The 18,624-nt window shown below is 42.0% G+C and overlaps 1 protein-coding gene across 1 annotated transcript; it reads left to right on the top strand.

Moving 5' to 3' along the window:
* Positions 1–4,698: 4,698 nt before the first annotated feature.
* Positions 4,699–10,425, top strand: LOC147263937 (interferon-related developmental regulator 1-like). Its single transcript, XM_086202496.1, has 12 exons — positions 4,699–4,923; positions 6,423–6,527; positions 6,626–6,707; positions 6,873–6,997; positions 7,591–7,748; positions 7,854–7,904; positions 8,013–8,191; positions 8,306–8,414; positions 8,516–8,650; positions 8,822–8,950; positions 9,553–9,648; positions 9,755–10,425. Exons 1-12 carry the CDS (start codon positions 4,893–4,895, stop codon positions 9,839–9,841), a joined length of 1,287 nt encoding a protein of 428 aa, XP_086058622.1. The 5' UTR covers positions 4,699–4,892; the 3' UTR covers positions 9,842–10,425.
* Positions 10,426–18,624: the final 8,199 nt, after the last annotated feature.

Here is an 18,624-nt window from a genome sequence, read left to right as displayed (position 1 = left end):
GTGGAGTCTCCATGTTCTCCCTGTGTCTGTGTGGGTTCTCTCTGGTAGTCCAGCTTCCTCCCACAGTCCAAAGACATCAAGAGGGGACGAGGCTGATTGATACTCTAAATTGACTGTAGGTGTGACTGTGAGTGTGAATGGTTGTCTGTCTCTATGTGTTGGCCCTGCGCTGGACTGGCGACCCGCCCAGGGTGAACCCCGCCTCTTGCTTGAAGGCAGCTAGGGATATACAAACAGTATATACATATATACGTGTGTGTGTGCGTGTGTGTGTGTATGTGTGTCCCAAAATGTCAGTGGATGACAGATTTGAAAACTAATTTGCAAATTGCAATTCAAAGAGAGGCTTTGACACAGTGACTTACTGCTCTATGAGTGCGATTAGTTTTGAAGTTGAGATGAAAAGGCTGGTCTCCCGCCCTCCAACTCCCACTCTACTCCTTTTACTCTCTTTGATCAATTAAAATCCATGTCAGGGATCACTGGTAAGGGTGTGGCTCACCACAGCTTCAGAACAAAGCCCCCCCGGGGTCCTCTTAAAAAGGTTAATGGATGGAGACTGAAGTTGAAAAATAAGAGCAAGTAAGAAAAAGGTGCGCGCAGATTGAGAGATAATTACAATGTCAGAAATGGAGCCTTTCCGTCGCGGTAAGCTGTCTGATAAACTACTTAACCCTCAAAACGAGGTACTGAGGGAAGAGAATGGGATTTAGCCAGTAGTTGCCACAGTCAAGTATACTGGAATTGTGGTCACACTTGTGAATCTGGTTTGCTTCTAAAATCACATTGTTGTCTGTCCACACAGTTGTTTGCAAGACATAAGATCAGATTTGTGCTCAGACGTCGCCAACCCGTGTTCAAGAAACTTAAGGCAGAAAATATCCAACAGAAAAAGTTTGCAAAAGACACTTCGGAATCTTCTTTGAGTGTTCAGATGGAGTGTCGATACTGTAAGAATTCTTATTAAATCAGATTTCAAACTCAACACGAAACCAGTGTGGTTGGCTCTGATTTGCAAAATCAGTTTTCAAGAGGTGTTTCTGGTTGTTAATTTGTTTTTGTTTGTTTTTTTGTCTAGAATGTCGAAAACCAATGAGGACAAACCAAAAATCCGACACGGGTTGGCAGTCTGAACAAGACATTCGATACTCTAAGACAGCTGACATGACATCGCATCAAATCCAATCAAAGAAGAAATAAAGGCATCATGAGCCTTTATGGTCACGTCACCGTGAAAGCATAATAAAATAAGAATTTGTGATAAGTTTATCGAAGCTTAACCAGGCTTTTGCTTTCTTCTTTTTCAGTTGTCCAAAAACTACAAGTAGCGATCAGTTCCAAGTTATCAAGTTGCGCTCCCTATCTGTAGGACGAACTTGAGGGCTCCAATTGTCCAGTCAAGTGTTTGGGAAGAACAAATTTGGGCATTCCATGAATGAAGGCTTCTTGTGTAACTCTTGGCAAAAGAACAATGGAGGTGACAAACTTGTTTAAGCATCTAACTGTTCACATTTCACCTGATATGAAATGTGAATACCAAGGTTAACTAGTTCGACCGGGCAAACCATTTCTCAGACTTATTTGGCAAGTTATGCCAAACTAACTGGGTCCAAGATGCAGCTTCACATTCAAGTTGTAGATTTAACGCGGTTATTAATCTGCTTCTAACTCTTTTCGAGCTTACACGTTTTTTTTAATCGAGCATGTGCGTACAATATTCTATATTTGTTCAAATGCAGATGCTTGGTGATCACCGGCTCAGTCGAAAAAACTTCCTGTCAGATGGAATTATTGGAAAATAGAACAGGACATGTGAGAATCACTTCGCCTCAACACTTCTGGGTTCCCGTTTGACGTGAAGGACCAAAAAGGGCCACGTGTAGAAAATTTCAGAAAGAACCGTTTGAGGATTTGAAAAAAAATCACCTCTGCCAAAGGCTTTTGATTTTGCGTTTCCATCAATCTACCGACCATGGATCATTTCTGATTCCTCGTTGCCTCGCCAACAGGTTTAACCCGTGCAGCCTCACCACATCGCTCCAGGCCATGTAATTTATGAATTATTTAGAAACAGTAGCACCGCACATGAAATTAATATTCAGACATTTTTCTGTAATCCGCTGTCAACTCTCACTTCCTCCTCCTGCTATCTGTTATTTTGACAGTGATCTGTATTCCTGTGGCATTAGGTTGATCATGGCTTGTGCCCATTGATGCAACGTGCCAGGCATGCTGAGTGAGCTTAGACTGGGCTTCTCTGTTTTCCTTACTCTACACTGGTTAACTGGCAGGTGATTTCTCTCTCTCTCTCTTTCCTACTCTATACTTTTGCAACCTACAAAACACAACTCAATAATTTATACATTGTTTCATCACTGCATCTCTACGTTTTCCATTTTGCAATCCTACTTTTTCAGGAATGTAACTGTCTTTGTTCATATTAGAATTGCACGCTCCAGCCCATTAAAGGTTTAATGCAGCTCAGCAGTGAGCATGGTTACCCTGACTTGATAAATTATGCATCTCAAAAAGATATCTCTGAGAATTTCACTTGCTGTGTTGCAGTGAGAGCGATGGTGATGTCCCTCGAATTTCAAACAGAATGGCTCCCCCTAGTGCCAAGACAAGTGTGGAGGGGAGTCAGTTCAATATTGTAAGCAGCCTTGACTTGTTTTTGTTGAAATTAAACTAGATTTATTGGCGACTGTTTAAAATGCAATTAAACAGGCCTGTTTTACACTTTTACTTCAATACACAACAGGCTTTTGTGATACGAATCAGGTCGCGTTAGTTCTAAATCGTCAAGTTGTTCGGAGTCAGATTTGAGGTCTGGGACAATAATTAGCAGCTTCAGTCATGCTTCTGAACAAATCAAAACAGAAATAAAGAGAAAAGTACAATGAAAAGACAAATACTTAAATCTGAAAACATGAATGAGTAGATAACAGATATATATTTGTTGAAAAAATACATTTTATTCACGTATTTTTCTATTTCTGCACATATACCTGTATGTGTACTTGCTAATTGTATTGAACTCTTAATTAGTATTTAGTTTTGTGTTGAAAAATAAGATGGGTTGTATATGGAAAATGACCATACCTTGATTGGACTTGACAGTAGATCACGTTTCTATTTTTTGCAGACGAGAAAGAATCTACCTCCATGCAAAGAGCCACTTCTGTCATTCACGAGACGTACAAATACAAAGGCTGAAGATTGCAGACACGACCAGTGCGCGGTCGTACATTTGTGTTTGAGTAGCAGCTCTTAATGGACTTACTTGAATAAAAAATGAAAGCTGTGAATGCTGCCAGCCTTTATGTGAGTGTTTTGTCAGGCATGAGCTGGCAGGCTTGCTGTTGACAGTTGGGCTGTTGGAACAGCAGCAAGGAGATTGCATCTGTGTGAGTTTCCACTGGTAAAAGAAAGATTTAACCATTTCTATCCTGTAAAAAAAAAAAAAAAGAAAAAAGGCAGAAACACCAAAAAAAAAAACAACAAAAAAAAACCAGAAGAAAGAGAAAAGTAAGTTAATTATCACATGAGTCATCTGAGAACTTAAAGATTGGGATCTAACAGCAGCAAGGCATTCAAATCCATCAAAAAGAGAAAAGAAACATCCATTCTGATATCATGTCAACTATGAATGGTGAAACCGGTGCTGCAAAACTGAAGGCTGTCCCGCTGTCGAATGACACCATCGCACGGTGCATATGTGACATTTCAAATGATCTGGAGGATCAACTCATTGAAAAAGTGAGAGACACTCATTTTGCCTTGCAAATCGATAAGGCCACTGACAGTAATAAAGACTGTCTGCTTATTGCTTACATCTGCATTGTCACATCCCAGTCAGGAAGTGAGGCACATTCAAATAAATTGTAACCTTCATTAATCTGAAATATTCAGACAAAAATATTAACTGTATTAATATCTGCACCTGGGCGGCAGCAAGAAGTTTCCAGGTTCGAGCCCCGGTTCAAGCACAGGATCTTTCTGTGTGGAGTCTCCATGTTCTCCCTGTTCCTGTGTGGGTTCTCTCTGGTAGTCCAGCTTCCTCCCACAGTCCAAAGACATCAAGAGGGGACGAGGCTGATTGATACTCTAAATTGACCGTAGGTGTGAATGTGAGTGTGAATGGTTGTCTGTCTCTATGTGTTGGCCCTGCGCTGGACTGGTGACCTGTCCAGGGTGAACCCCGCCTCTCGGCCGAAGCCGCTGGGATAGGCTCCAGCCCCCCCCCCCCCCCCCCCCCCCGTGACCCTTAACAGGAATAAGCAGAAGAAAATGGATGGATAGAATATCTGCACCTGAATATATGTCAAACTTAAGTCCAAACAATGATTGTAGGATGGCTTGTTGAGAAAAATGTTAAATTCACACTATTTTGATTTTTACTTTTTGAGGATCCAACATCAACCACAAAAGCTAATCCTGTTGTATAACATTATCAAACAAACATCGATTAAAAAAAATAGACATATTGCAGTTGTGAAATAAATGTGGTTGGGTAGTGGATTTTTTTTTTTTTTTTTAAACTGCTCTCTACTTACACTGTGAAAAGACCATTGCTGTCAATGTGACACATCCAACTGACTTGAACTATTACATCACGCGGGAACACACGCGACGCATGCTCCGTTTCCCGGATTGGTGAAGTCCTCGTGACACGCCGCCGGTATAAATACTCAGAACAACACTTCCCGTTCGCAGCCCTGGTTTATGAGGGAAAATGTATCGTCTCGGTCAACAGTGTATCTCCAAGACCGCTCTTAATTCCTTTTTATCTACTGTGCCACGGGAATATTTTCATTTTACGAGACAATACAATAAAAGCTGGTCGTGTATTGGCTGATTTTTGATCAAATTTTATAATTACCTGCACGAAAATGCCAAGGGCCAAGAAAAAGAATAGCAGAGGTAAGAATGCGAGCGGCCTCAATGCTTTGGCCTTGCTGACTTCCCTTGTCTTTGCTCATGGTAGTTGTAGTTCTTTTGATTTAGTTTGTCGGTTGCGTGGAGTTTAACGTGTTCACAGGAAGGACTACAACGTTAGCGGCGGGCCCAGGGCCTACTGTTATGCTAACACATAGGATATAATAAAAAGCCTCGAAGTAACCCTGCTGGTTAATAAGTTTTCTGTCACACGGTTTGTCGTTCAGGAATGACAAATAAAGTCCAAAGAGCCACTTAAATTAATTTCCGAAGCACGAGAATGTCCTAGCTAATGTTAGCTAGTGCTATTCCTCACGATAAAAGCGTTCGCTCAGGCTCCTAGGTGGAGCGAAGGTAAATACGAATTACGTCCTTAGTAACGTAAAATTGAATCAAGATTTTTGCCTGAAGGATCCATATATTTAGGTTTTAATTGACAAAGTAATTACACATTTGAGAACTCCGACGTAAGGTCGCTTGGTTTGCTAATCGACCTCATTTAACGTAGATGCCTTCAAAGCTATTGCAAACATTTTGTAAATAATACCTGACCACACTGTTGATTAAGGCAGGTTAATGTTTTCTTTGGTTATTATTTTAATAGTAGGGATTGGACGGTTTGGACTCCAGGAACGTGATGTGATAGAGGCGGCGCCCAGTGCTCGGAAACTACTGTCTAGACAACGTCATAAACACACCAAAGGCTTCTCTTTAGGTGGCTAAATGGTATTTTAAAATTTGAGTCAACTACAAAATTACATTTAAGAGCGTTTATTATGGCAGTAGATACCGAGCAGTCAACCAGTAATTCGTCATTGTGCCTTTTAGAGATTAATCCGGGTCGGACGCCTGTTGACTGCAAGTGGTATTACAATGCACAAAACACAATATAACGCTTAACACATGAATACATTCCTATTGCACGTTGATAAATTCTCATTTCCCAATTTCATACTCCTTTTGTCCTTTAGCTGTCAAAAAAACCCCTCTTTGAAACATTCTGAGAATTGCAGGTAATACATTATTAGTTAGCCTCTTATCTGGAGGTTTTCATCACTTATAATGTTTTCACCCGAGTTCTCCTCAGCTTAGAATCACATGCTTTAGTGGGCACTGACTTTGGTTGGATGGGACTTCCTCATTGCTTTTAGCCCACTTCCTTACTTCATGTGTTTTTGGTCACTGCAAAACTTTCCCAAGTCTTTGTTGGTAGTAAGCTCATTTGTCAGATTGTCTTGTGAAGTCTCTATTGCTGACCCATGTCACTCTACCCTGAACATGTCACGTTTACACAGCCAACAGAGGAACAAGCTGACCTTTACCCTGACAACATGGCGCATACAGTTAGTAAATAAGGAAAAGACAAGGTGCCAAGGACATGTTAAGATTAGATAACTGCGGTATTTGCTTCAGTACCTGTTCTGCGCCAGGGTTACATAATAGTCCAACAGTGTACTGTATGTATCCATCTGTCCTTTTTCCAGGTGGGCACCATGGAAATGTGCAGCCTTTCAGTGATGAGGACGCCTCCATTGAGACGCTCAGTCATTGCAGCAGCTTCAGTGACGCTTACAGTGTAGCAGATGAAGGTCTGTCAGTGTGATAAACTTGTTGTCCCCACATTTTGTATACTGGTGATAATAGTGTCAGAGATGTGTTCATTTACCGCTGCTCATTGTGGCTGCAGGGGGAGAGGCTGGTGAGGATGCAGCCCAAGAAGATTTCCAGTATAAGCTGAAGGGATTCATAGACAGCACAGTGGATAAGAGGTATCAAGCGTCTCCATATCCATGTTATCTGATCTGTGCTTGCATACTGTCAAGTTCAGTTTCACTTTCTTACACGAGATAATGGGAAAACTCCTGTCAGGTTGTTGCTGGAAGATGAATTTAATCACTCATTCATATAATCGTGAGGATTATTTGTTTCCTCAGTGCGAAGACCAGACAGGGTGCACTCGATGGGCTCAAGACGGCGATGGCCACACGGATCCTGTACGAATTCATCTCCGAGAGAAGGATGACTATCACGGACAGCATTGAACGCTGTCTGAAGAAAGGTAATTCTAAATGGGTAGCATAATGAATTGGTAATACATTTGCAATTACTACGATGCATCATATATACAGAGGCACGAATGCCCCTAATAACAACCCAGGTCTCAACAAATGATTTCACCCATTTCAGCCAGGTAAATCTCACTGCATCTCACATTGGGGGAGTTGAGGCATGTGGTGACTTTTCCAGTGCAACCGGGAGGGAGCCAGCTCTGCCAATGTATTATGCACCATCAGTTTAGCTCACCACTAATGTGATTATGGATAGAAATAATTGAACCAGGAAGCTCTTCCAGGCTCCTTTTTTAACCAAGTGAAAGAAATCCAATTTTGAAAAACGTCTTTTTGCTCTGGTAGTAAGATGAACTGACCAATTTATACAGTTGCACAGCTGAAAGGGTAACAGCAGTGTTAGGCATGGCTGGGATGACTACACACAGATAGCCCTCCGCTAGCTTGAATGTAGATAAATGATGTAAATGTTTGATCCATTTTTTGGAAGATGATAAAAGTTTCACACGATAGCTTTAATTTGTGGGATCATCCGTTGGGGTGCCGTTCTCAACTCACCCTACCCCCACGTTCTCGTCATCAGGTAAAGGCGAGGAGCAGCGAGCAGCAGCTTCCTTAGCCTGTCTTCTCTGTATCCAGTTGGGCTCAGGCATTGAGAGTGAGGAAGTGTTTAAGACCCTTAAACCTATCTTCAAAAACATCCTGGCAGATACATCAGCCAACATTCAAGCCAGACAGGCGGTGAGTACCTGGTAGAGCAACGTGTTGTTTTGTTTTGTGTAACCCCAAATAGCCACCTCCTGGCGCTTTGAAATTTTTACATACTGAAAAGTGTGTTTTCTTTAGGTGGCAACAAGTCTGGGCCTGTGCACCTTAGTTGCAGAAGATGATATTTTGGTAAGAACCTGATAACTTCTTTTCTGTGCTCTGATGCCTTTTTGGATTGAAAGGGACTTGATGAGACATACTTTCAGTCAATGTCAGTTGTCACTGGTCATACTCTAGGATGTGCATGCCACCATGGAGTGTTTTGAGAATCTCTTCACGCGGTCCTACGTGAGGGCGGATGGTACCTGTCCTTCCATCAGTCTCCCTACAAGCCAGCTCCACACGAATGCCCTCCTATCTTGGGCATTGCTGCTCACAATCTGCACTGCCAACCAGCTCAAAGACATCCTTCGCAAGTATGACACCTGTCTCAGCATGCTAAAGATGGCTAATTTCTTAGGATATTGGATCCACATGTGAGTCAAATAATTCTAAAATTCTGACACATTTTATTTATTTATTTTCTCCAGACACCTGCCTGAACTGCCAAGATTATTGGAAAGTGATGATGTCAACATGAGAATTGCTGCAGGGGAAACCATCGCGCTACTGTTCGAGCTGGCCCGAGACATGGACCCAGTAAGTTCCTGGCCAAAAAAGCAACATGGCCACTTTTACCAGAGATACAAGACTTCTGTGTTTGTCTAGAATGCAGCATGTCTCTCCTTGTGTCCCCTCAGGAATTTGAATTCAATGACTGGGAGGAGCTGTGTGATAAACTGAATGCTCTGGCTACAGACTGCAACAAACACAGGGCCAAGACGGATAAGAAGAAGCAGCGCTCGGTGTTCAGGGATGTGCTCAAAGCTGTTGAGGTGAGTTGCGGTTGGTTTTGAACTTGCTGCTCAATAGTAACAGTATCGATGAGTGGCAGACCAGCATTGTGAAGACATCATGGAGAGGGCATGACTGCTTTTGTGTAAATGGAGGGGGGCAGTGAATATAAGATTGTTGGCTGCTCTGCTGACCTCCCTCTACTCCTCCAGGAGGGGGACTTCCAGTCAGAGACCATTCGCTTTGGGACGGAGCGCATGACCATTGACAGCTGGCTCAGGAAGAGGACGTATGACGCCTTCAGAGAGTTCGTAGGCTCTGGAATGAACTACCACTTGCAGGTATCCTGTTTGAAAAATGATGCTAATGTAAATGCTGTGAGTTCATATAATGTACAAGGACAGACTGCACACAAAATTAGAATATTTTCCGTGAGGTTTAGTCGGATTAAATGATAAAAAAACCCATCAATATATAACTCACTGCCCGTAAAATGTCTAGTTGGTTTTATACAAACTTTGTAGCTTGATGGAGTTCTTTTTATTTATGTACAGAGGAAGACTGTTAAACCCTACAGTTAAGAGTGCTGTGACCGTTAACAGTTTGCCTTTCCAGAGTATAAAATACACTAAATAGTAATATTAGGCAAAATTATTCCAGTGATTTTAAGTTCTTTTTTTTTTATATATTTGACATTTCTCATGTAAATTATATGCAAAGAATATTTATTTCATTTAGAATACTCTGAAACTTGGATATGAACTAAAGAGACTTCTGATCTGATGGAATATGAAGTTTATTAACTGCACTGACAGGCATGTTTGACATTTGGAGAGAGAACATTAGCGGAGGGTGAACAATAATCTGAACTGGCTGGCTCCTGATCAGCTCATTTTCTTCTCTGAACTGTTTTTAATAATAACAACAACTTGTCACCAACTAGGCAAATGAATTCATCCGAGATGTGTTTGAACTGGGACCACCTATGCTGGTTGATTCTGCCACCATAAAGGCCATGAAAATCTCCCGCTTTGAAAGGGTACGTGCACAACCACGTACACTCCTCCAGGGTTTTTGTCAGAAACGCTTGTAAAGGAAAGTCCTCATTTGCAACATATAAAAACAAACTGTCTTTCCATTCACAGCATCTTCACAACTCTGCTGCCTTCAAGGCTCGGACCAAGGCCAGAAGCAAGTTCAGGGACAAGAGGGTGGATGTTGGTGAATTCTAACACATGGCTTTTTTGACAAATAACATATTTATAATGTCTCCCTGCTTTTTAGATGAACTGTCAGTACTTGTGTTCATGTGATCCCTAATATCTGTCTTGAGTATCCAGCACTCATCTTCTGGACTTGAAAGGTGTTTATGCCAGTTTGTACCGACAATGGTGTGATATTTTTTTTTTTCAACAGAAAAATTTATAGACACCTTTTCAGATGGACTGGAGGTGAGTGACCTTAAATGTGTTCCGACGTCTTCGGTTGATCCTCACCAACAGTGATGTACATAGTGTATATTTTGTCTTCCTGTTAATATTCTTCATGTGGCCTTTTTGTTTATCTTAAGTTATATAATTTCACCAGCATTCGTCCAGGAACATGTAGTGGACCATATATTTGTTATTCATTGCAGGGGAAAGTTGCCTGTTTTTGTTTGGCTTAACACTTTTTATGGATTATGTTGTGCTACCTAGTTAACCCTAAGCAGGGAATTTCTGTGGAACTATAGCAAATAATGTGGTGTATTTTAGTTTTTGGTTATGTAATCCCAAGGTAAAGGATGGTGAAATTAAACATTGAAAAGCTGAAATAAGCATCTGTGTTGTTGTTTTTTAGCACAATTTTTAAAGGAAAAAAAAAAAAACCCCAACCAGACTCAATCATAACTGAACTGGGGGCAACTAAAGCGCTTACGTTTCTTGTTGCGTGTTAACTTTGTTGTATTACAGTTAATATGTACATACCCACAACCAGTTCATCCACGGAAAGCTTGATTTTTCACACCCAAGGACATGTCTTAACTTCCAATCTTATGTCCGTCTGTGGTGTTGCACAAAAACTACCAGGGTTGATGAATTAACAGAGGCAGGACTACAGGAAAATTACCTGTATTTAAAAATGCATCTTTACATTGGTAGAATTTAGCAGAGGTCGTGAGAAGTTTGTCGAAGTCAACCTTTGGTGGAGCTGGTTTGGATGCTCTTGATGGTACCTCTGTAGAAGGTGAGCATGGTGGGGGACGAGGCTCTTACTCTCCTCAGTTTGCGGAGAAAATACAGGCGTTTGGCTCTTTTTGGCCAGTGATGCGGTGTTGAGGCTCAAGGACAGGTCTCCTGAGATGTGCACACCCAGGAACTTGGTGCTGCTCACCCTCTCCACTGCAGCACCTGCAATAGTTGGTGGAGAATGCTGGGTGTGCACTCTCTTGAAGTCATGACAATCTCTTTCGTCTTCTCCGCATTCAGGTGGAGATGGTTGTCCTTGCACCACATGGCGAGTCTGCTCACCTCACTCCTGTTCAATATTAATACTTCGCTCTTGTTCTTTTAGTTGTAATTGGTAGGTTTTTTTGAGTGGGGGGAGTTTTAAGACTAAACTAAAATTTCAGCTGGCAGATGCATCCATCCATCCATTTTCTTGATAAGGGTCGTGGGGGGGCTGGAGCCTATCCCAGTGGCTTAAGGGCGAGAGGCGGGGTTCACCCTGGACAGGTCACCAGTCCATCACAGGGCCAACACATACAGACGAACAACCATTCACACTCACAGTCACACCTACAGTCAATTTAGAGTATCAATCAGCCTCGTCCCCTCTTGATGACTTTGGACTGTGGGAGGAAGCTGGAGTACCAGAGAGAACCCACACAGGAACAGGGAGAACATGCAGACTCCACACAGAGAGATCCCGTGCTGGAGCCGGGACTCGAACCCGGAACCTTCTTGCTGTGAGTGCTAACCACTGCACCACCCCTGGCAGATACAACTTAAGGTTATTTTAGGCAAAGCCACAGTACAGATGTTGGTTCGTACTACTTCTACAACACAGGAAGCTACCTCTTATAACCCTCACTTTGCTAAGTCTGTCCTCGCATAGTTCTAGAGTCCAGGAGAAGAAACTCTCCCAAGTTATTGATTCAAGTTTGTCCACAGTAAAACTATTCATGGATTGCAGGAAATAATGGAGTTGTGTAAGATAAATCGAACACAGCATATTTACTTGCCCGGGTCCCACTTAAAAGCGGCTTCTTTTATAGAGTAATAAAAAATAGCCCATAACAACCGTGAGCGTCGCATGAAGCTAAGCACCACAAAGCTAAGCACCACAAAGCTTCAAACAGTCCCATCTATAATGTTGGTCTTAAATTTGGAACAAACACACACTCACACCCAGCCTGCGATAGATGAACCCGTTCAGCCACTGCATACTCGTGGTGAAACAGTATGACTTAAGGTGAGAGCAGGAACACGCATTTCTCATGGCTTGTGTTAGGGTTTGAGCGCAAAAAAACGCAGAATACTTCATTAAATGACGTCGATGACAAAGGATGAGTCTTTTTCTCTTGCAGGGTCCACAACTTCAGACAATCCCAAGGATGTTGACTGATTGCTTTCTTTGGGTTAAAAAAAAGCCTGAAATGATTCTTGCAATGCTACAATATGATTGGATAACTTGTGTAGTCCAAAGGCCACGAATTAAGCAAGGTCATTTTTCAAAACGTTTCTTCAGAAGTCCTACGAAACTGTCCATCATGAGATCAACCCCATTATGTGGCTTTACATGCCTCAGCCTTTGATTTGAGTAAATCCAAGTTTCTACTTACGACCTTAAATATTAAATATCCCAAAAAGCTGGTTCAGTTTGTCATTTTCCAGTAAAGATTTGAACTGTGTTGACACATGGACGGCCCCACCCTGACATTGGCTGGTTAACAGTGTTTGTAACAAGTGCCAATGTTCATAAATGTCAAACTACTTCAGATATTGCCCACAACCACGGAACAATTCATCTCGATTTTAAGGTTTTGTTTTGTACTGCATATTTCACACTAATTTACAAATGGAAAAAAAAAAATTGTGGCCAAGGATTTTAGTCACTGAGGGTACAAATTACAATGATGTGCATAGCAAATCTGTGGGCACAATTCATGAGCTACGCCAAGAGAGCTAAAATTTGGACTGTATCTGCATGTGATGTGGTGAATATTTTGGCAAAAGGTTTTTAGTTTCACTTTTAGCAGCTACAGAGTAACAAACGCATTCATTTGAAGGTTTTTTTTTTTGTTGTTGTTGTTATAAGAGTCCAATATCCACTAACCACAACTGAAGGAAATATCAGGTATTTTAAGATGTTAAAACTGTATTCTTTTAGCTGCCAACAAGTATTTTTTTTTTTTTTGGGGGGGGGAATATGTTGTTGAATATGGGATCCTGCAGCATCAGGTAACAACTTTTAAGTGCCACGTTTTACAGGCTCGTTTAATCCATTGCTGATATAAAAACACTTGAGTGTCGCGGCTCTTAATCTACCTCATCGGAGTTCGCGTAAGAATTTAACACTTACGATCAAAAAGCAAATTAGCTCAATTGCTGATTTTCCGGAATGAAAGCAGATCTACTGCTGTTGTGTAAATATGCACGATCGTTTGATTAGATCCTCTTAATCTGGGTCTGGTCATGTTTGCAGGCTGAGGGGAGCGCGACGAATGCTCATGAATGATTATTATTCCGATTTCGTCCCGGCCTGCTCAATGCGAAGAAAATAAATCATCACAAAGCAATTACTTGAGGTTATAGAAGAAACGTGACAGGGTATGTTCAATTCAGAACAATAATTACTTTGTTGAGTCTTCGTGCGTCAACGTAATCTACGTGACCGAATACTGAGTGTGCTGTGTCTTTGGACTTTCTGTTTGAGGGAGAAAAAAAATAGGGTGAAAGGTGGAGGAAAACCATCTATCCATCCATTTTCTATACCACTTGTCCGTTAAGGGTCATGGGGGAGGGGCAGGAGCGTGTCCCAGCTGACACTGGGTGAGAACAATGCGGGGTACACCCCGGGTGGGTTGCCAGTCCGTCGGACAGCCATCGGGGGCAATTAGGAGTTCAGTACCTTGCTCGAGGATACCTCAACATGTTCACCAGGGGAAGTGAGGATCAAAGTTGCTAGACGGCCACTCCACCTCTGAGCCGAGCCGCCTGTGGAAGAAAACCACGGGATGTATTATTTTGGAGGTTGGTATTGGACGGCTGGATGTATGCGAGAGCACGCAAAATGCGCATCTCGGGTGATGTTACAGTGATGTAAATTAGTATTATGTTTAGTCACATGACATTTGACCCGGAAACCCTTTTTTTTTTTGTAATGATTCATGTCAAATCATTTTCGATTTCTATTTGTTGTGCCAGGTAAAGTTCCAAGATGAATGGTCTCAAAGGCAGTGTCTGCCTATGTACTCAACTGAAAGACTGATCCCACTTCATAAGACCTCCAGTGCACGATGGCAAAGTACATAATTAGAAACGTGATTATTTGTACACATGATGACTGCAGAAACACTGCGCCTCTTCTTGAAATAACCGTACGTCTGAAAACTCATGTATTGATCCAGGCTAGTAAGATCATACTGTCTGTTTTCAGGAGCTGTGAAACAAATGCAGCCATTGCTAAAGTAGAGCTGATTCCACGGGTCTGCTCCGCAGTCAGCTGCTATCTGATATTGTATCAGCTTTGTGGTAACTAATATTCCTGATATTGTCAAATATAGGGAAGATAGACGTACTTACCGACCATGTTATTCTTTTAGCTCAAGGAGCTAACACTATTTGATACCCTCGTGGGTAGAACATGCATAAAGAAAGATGCGGGGGGGGGGGGTTTCAGTTGCAAGGAGGCCCCGTGTGATTTTTGAAGAGGTATCAACTCATCATCCCGTTGAATAACAAGACTCCACAGCATGTCAGCCCACTCTGGGTTTTCTTATTTCACAGTCTGTGTGTTAGTCAGCATATCAGATACTAAAATATGGAAGCGCAAGTTGCGAGAAAGGGCTGCACGGTGGTGCAGTGGTCAGCACTGTGGCCTCACAGCAAGAAGGTTCCAGGTTCAAGTCCTGGCTCGGGCACGGGATCTTTCTGTGTGGAGTCTCCATGTTCTCCCTGTGTCTGTGTGGGTTCTCCCTGGTACTCCGGCTTCCTCCCACAATCCAAAAACATGCAATTGGGGACGAGGCTGATTGATTCTCTAAATTGACCGTAGGTGTGACTGTGAGTGTGAATGGTTGTTAGTCTCTCTATGTGTTGGCCCTGCGATGGACTGGCGACCTGTCCAGGGTGAACCCTGCCTCTCGCCCGTTGACGCTGGGATAGGCTCCAGCCCCCCCGCGACCCTTAATATGTAGGAATAAGCGGAAGATGACGATGGATGGATGGAAGTTGCGAGAAAGTGAGTTTTTCATACTACGCTTCCTTTAATTTGCCTTGTTTGGTCCGGCGCCGCATTTAATATAATGGATTTGTGCGTCCACCATTTTGCAGCATGGCTGCACTAATGACACACAAGACTCATGTCCATCACTCTAGTGCAACATCCAAACTAACCAGAGTATTATTGTAGAAGCTGTTTTCAATTACAGCTGTCAATCAGTGAACGGCGCTGACCCTAATTCAGAGTTTATCACTCGTCTTTGAACATTTTGCAACGGAATACCAATGAGGCTTATGCACCTCTGCTAAAATACTCAGCTACAAAGCTAACTGGGAAAAAGCATTACCAGTACGTTGTTATTATAGTCAACCACCCACAGCTAGATCATGTAAATAAAATAAACTTTAGGTCAAATATTTAAGTTCTTATGTTCAATCCGAAATCACAGAAAGACCCACCACTGGTCTTAAGTGGAGCTGAAAGCACTTTTTTTTTTTCCTGTTGATACAGTCCTTGACCCCCTTGGTATCTCCTTTTTCTTTTTTCCGATAACTTTACTGTCTTTTTTGGGATCACAATGCCAATGCAGAGTTCAATTTAACTCTCAGTGACCTACAACCCTGTCCAGATTGATCTCCTATAAAAATGCGTCCTACTGGAGAGCTGTTCTGCTCTGTGTGAAGGGAAGAAATGAACTGCCTGAGTTACACCTGAACTTTACATATTTCTATCAATATTTCTAATCTTACATATTCCTTGAGAGCAGCTGTCGTTATACTTGAACCGTTGTATCAACTGCTTGCACAGGCACTGCAAGCATACGATGTACCTAAAGTACATCATTTCAAGTACTTGAAGCTTTATCACAAGTGCTACTTCTCAACAGAAAGGTTAAGATTGTGGCGCATTTCAAAGCGTGTCATCAGTAAAGCATGAACACTCGACACGATGACAAGTCTCAAAGAGAAACAGGTCTTTACTCTGTGATGAGTGACTGGGTGCATAATAAACAAGACAATTACAAGTTGATAGTGCGATTTTACTCACTTCCTTAGGGGTTCCTCTGATGCGCCTTTTAAAATCTCCTTTTAAGCGGAAGTCATCAAAAGCTGTGGGAAGTAAACAGTGTGTTTGTGGTTTTATGACGATGAAAGAGTAAATAAATATATGGGAACTCAGCACCCATTTTATGTATAATCATAATTTTGTTGGATATGATATTAAATACGTTCCGACATCTGTCTGTATTTTGAATTTAACTATAAAAAGGCAACTGTTCTCGCAGTCTTTTGGTTAATGACACTTGACTATAGCCACAGTAAAATTGTTAAGTTATCTTATTTATCTTTTGGCTTCTACTGTATTTGAGTCATGAAAACAAAGGCTGTGAATCATCCGAAGTCCCATTGAAGTTATACTGTGTGCCAGAGATGGTGACTCAAGTTTTTGCCACTTGGATTTGAGTCAAGGCGGCACGGTGGTGCAGTGGTTTAGCACTGTTGCCTCACAGCAAGAAGGTTTCAGGTTCCAGTCCCAGCTCAGTACGGGATCTTTCTGTGTGGAGTCTGCATGTTCTCCCTGTTCCTGCGTGGGTTCTCTCTGGTACTCCAGCTTCCTCCCACAGTCCAAAGACATCAAGAGAAGACGAGGCTGATTGATACTCTAAATTGACCGTAGGTGTGACTGTGAGTGTGAATGGTTGTCTGTCTCTATGTGTTGGCCCTGTGATGGACTGGTGACCTGTCCAGGGTGAACCCCGCCTCTCACCCGTAGCCGCTGGGATAGGCTCCACCCCCCGCGACCATTAAGCGGAAGAAAATGGATGGATGGATTTGAGTCAACTCAAATCACTGCATTGATGATTTGAGACTTGACAAATCATGACATGATGTCTTGATTGTCCTCATTTTATGTTTCTGCTATCAAAATGTATGAAAGTAAGTAAACGCTGTTTTAAAATCTCATGCATCCGAGTTAAAAATCAATAATGTTAGAGCTTACGATTTAGAACTGTATGTAAATGTAAGTAAACACGGCTTGAACATGGAGTAAATCTGGAACAATACAACAAAAATAAAGTCAATACGGGTGATCAATTGAAAAAAGTAAAAATCTTGGAACCACTGAATAAAGAAGTAATAGCGTAAATAGAGTAAATATGGCCTTTGAAATGAAATGAACTTAGGTTGAAAACATTAAATGAAGTCATTCTGTGTTCATAGTGGAGTAAATTAAGGGACTTAACTGACGTTGATATAACCTGAGAGCGTGTCCAAGATAAACTGACTTGTACTTGCTACACATTGAAAGGTTAAGGCTTGTCTCTTCCACATGAGTTGCTTTATTTCATCTCTTCTATGAGTCAGTCATGGCGTTGCAGTGCAATTCTACATTTCACCAAGTGGTGGCAGCTGTTCACCATTTAGTTTCTTCCAGTATTAACGCATGAGCTGACAGTGACCATGTCTGCACTTGAAACTGAGCAAAAGTGATGGCGTTGAGAGTGAATTGGGAGGTAAAAGCTGTGGATTTAATTGAATCATACAGAATTAAGTCTTTTTTCAGAGAGTTTTTTTTTTTTTTTCCCCACTTTTACAAGCAAACAATAGTTGTGTCTTTAGTGAGCTCTATTGAGCTTCAGTGGTTAACCCTGACCCCATGCCCCAAAAGAGCAACAATACATGTCTTCATTCATCTCTCAGTACAATAGAGCAGGCCTGCTGTCATCCTGTACAAACCATATGGATTGTGTTTGTAGGCTTGAAATAAAGTCAAGCGGTGCACATTTGTCGTGCTGGGCGCAGATGCATAGTAGCCCCCACACACGGCGTGACTCATAGATATTGTCACACACACACACACACACACACACACACACACACACGAATATGTGCAAAAAACATTGTGGCACTTTCCTCCCATTGCTCCACCCTCCCTCTGTCTCATCGTGATGTGGGCCAGTTACAGTTACAGACCCCCGTCAGAGCTGACAACTGTTCGCTGGATGAAGCCACAAAGAGGAGGCAAGAGGCCATAATGATGGGGGCAACACCTGTCTCAGTGTGCAGAGGGCGTCACAGACACATGCACACGGTCAGTGTTACATAGCAGAGTCAATTTTACCAGTGAGAAAACCACCAAACTTTGACCTTTTTCTCTTTTTGTTTGATTTTTCTCCCTCCAAAACATGGGTAACATATGCGTAAGCTACATGTGCACATGTGGGAGGCTGGGGCTTTATCTATTCTCTGTAGCCTCGTAGCACTGGCTCAGCTTGTTGACAGGAGGGGAGAGATAGCAGCGGCCCCTCCCTCATCGTATCCCATCGCCTGCTGATTTGATACAGACTGTTGAACATAGCCCCTTGCAGCTTCTACATGATCTGAGGTACAATGAACTGATTTAATAATCATACAATTTAGAATTACTGAAATGTAATTGATTACTTTTGTAAAATTGTGAGTTTCAGACAGCAGGATGCCACTTTCATGTCTCTAAATAATACAGTTTAGCCAGTTGACTATATTAGTTTGGATCTATGTAAACTCCACCGATCATTCTTACCCACGAATTCATTTGTTACGGCCTT

Source organism: Aulostomus chinensis, chromosome 4 (genome assembly GCF_037954235.1).
Source record: "Aulostomus chinensis isolate RoL2024-O1b breed Wild chromosome 4, RoL_Achi_v1.0, whole genome shotgun sequence".
NCBI lineage: Eukaryota > Metazoa > Chordata > Actinopteri > Syngnathiformes > Aulostomidae > Aulostomus > Aulostomus chinensis.
Note: the sequence above shows the minus strand (reverse complement) of the source record. Positions and strands in the feature narration are given on the sequence as shown.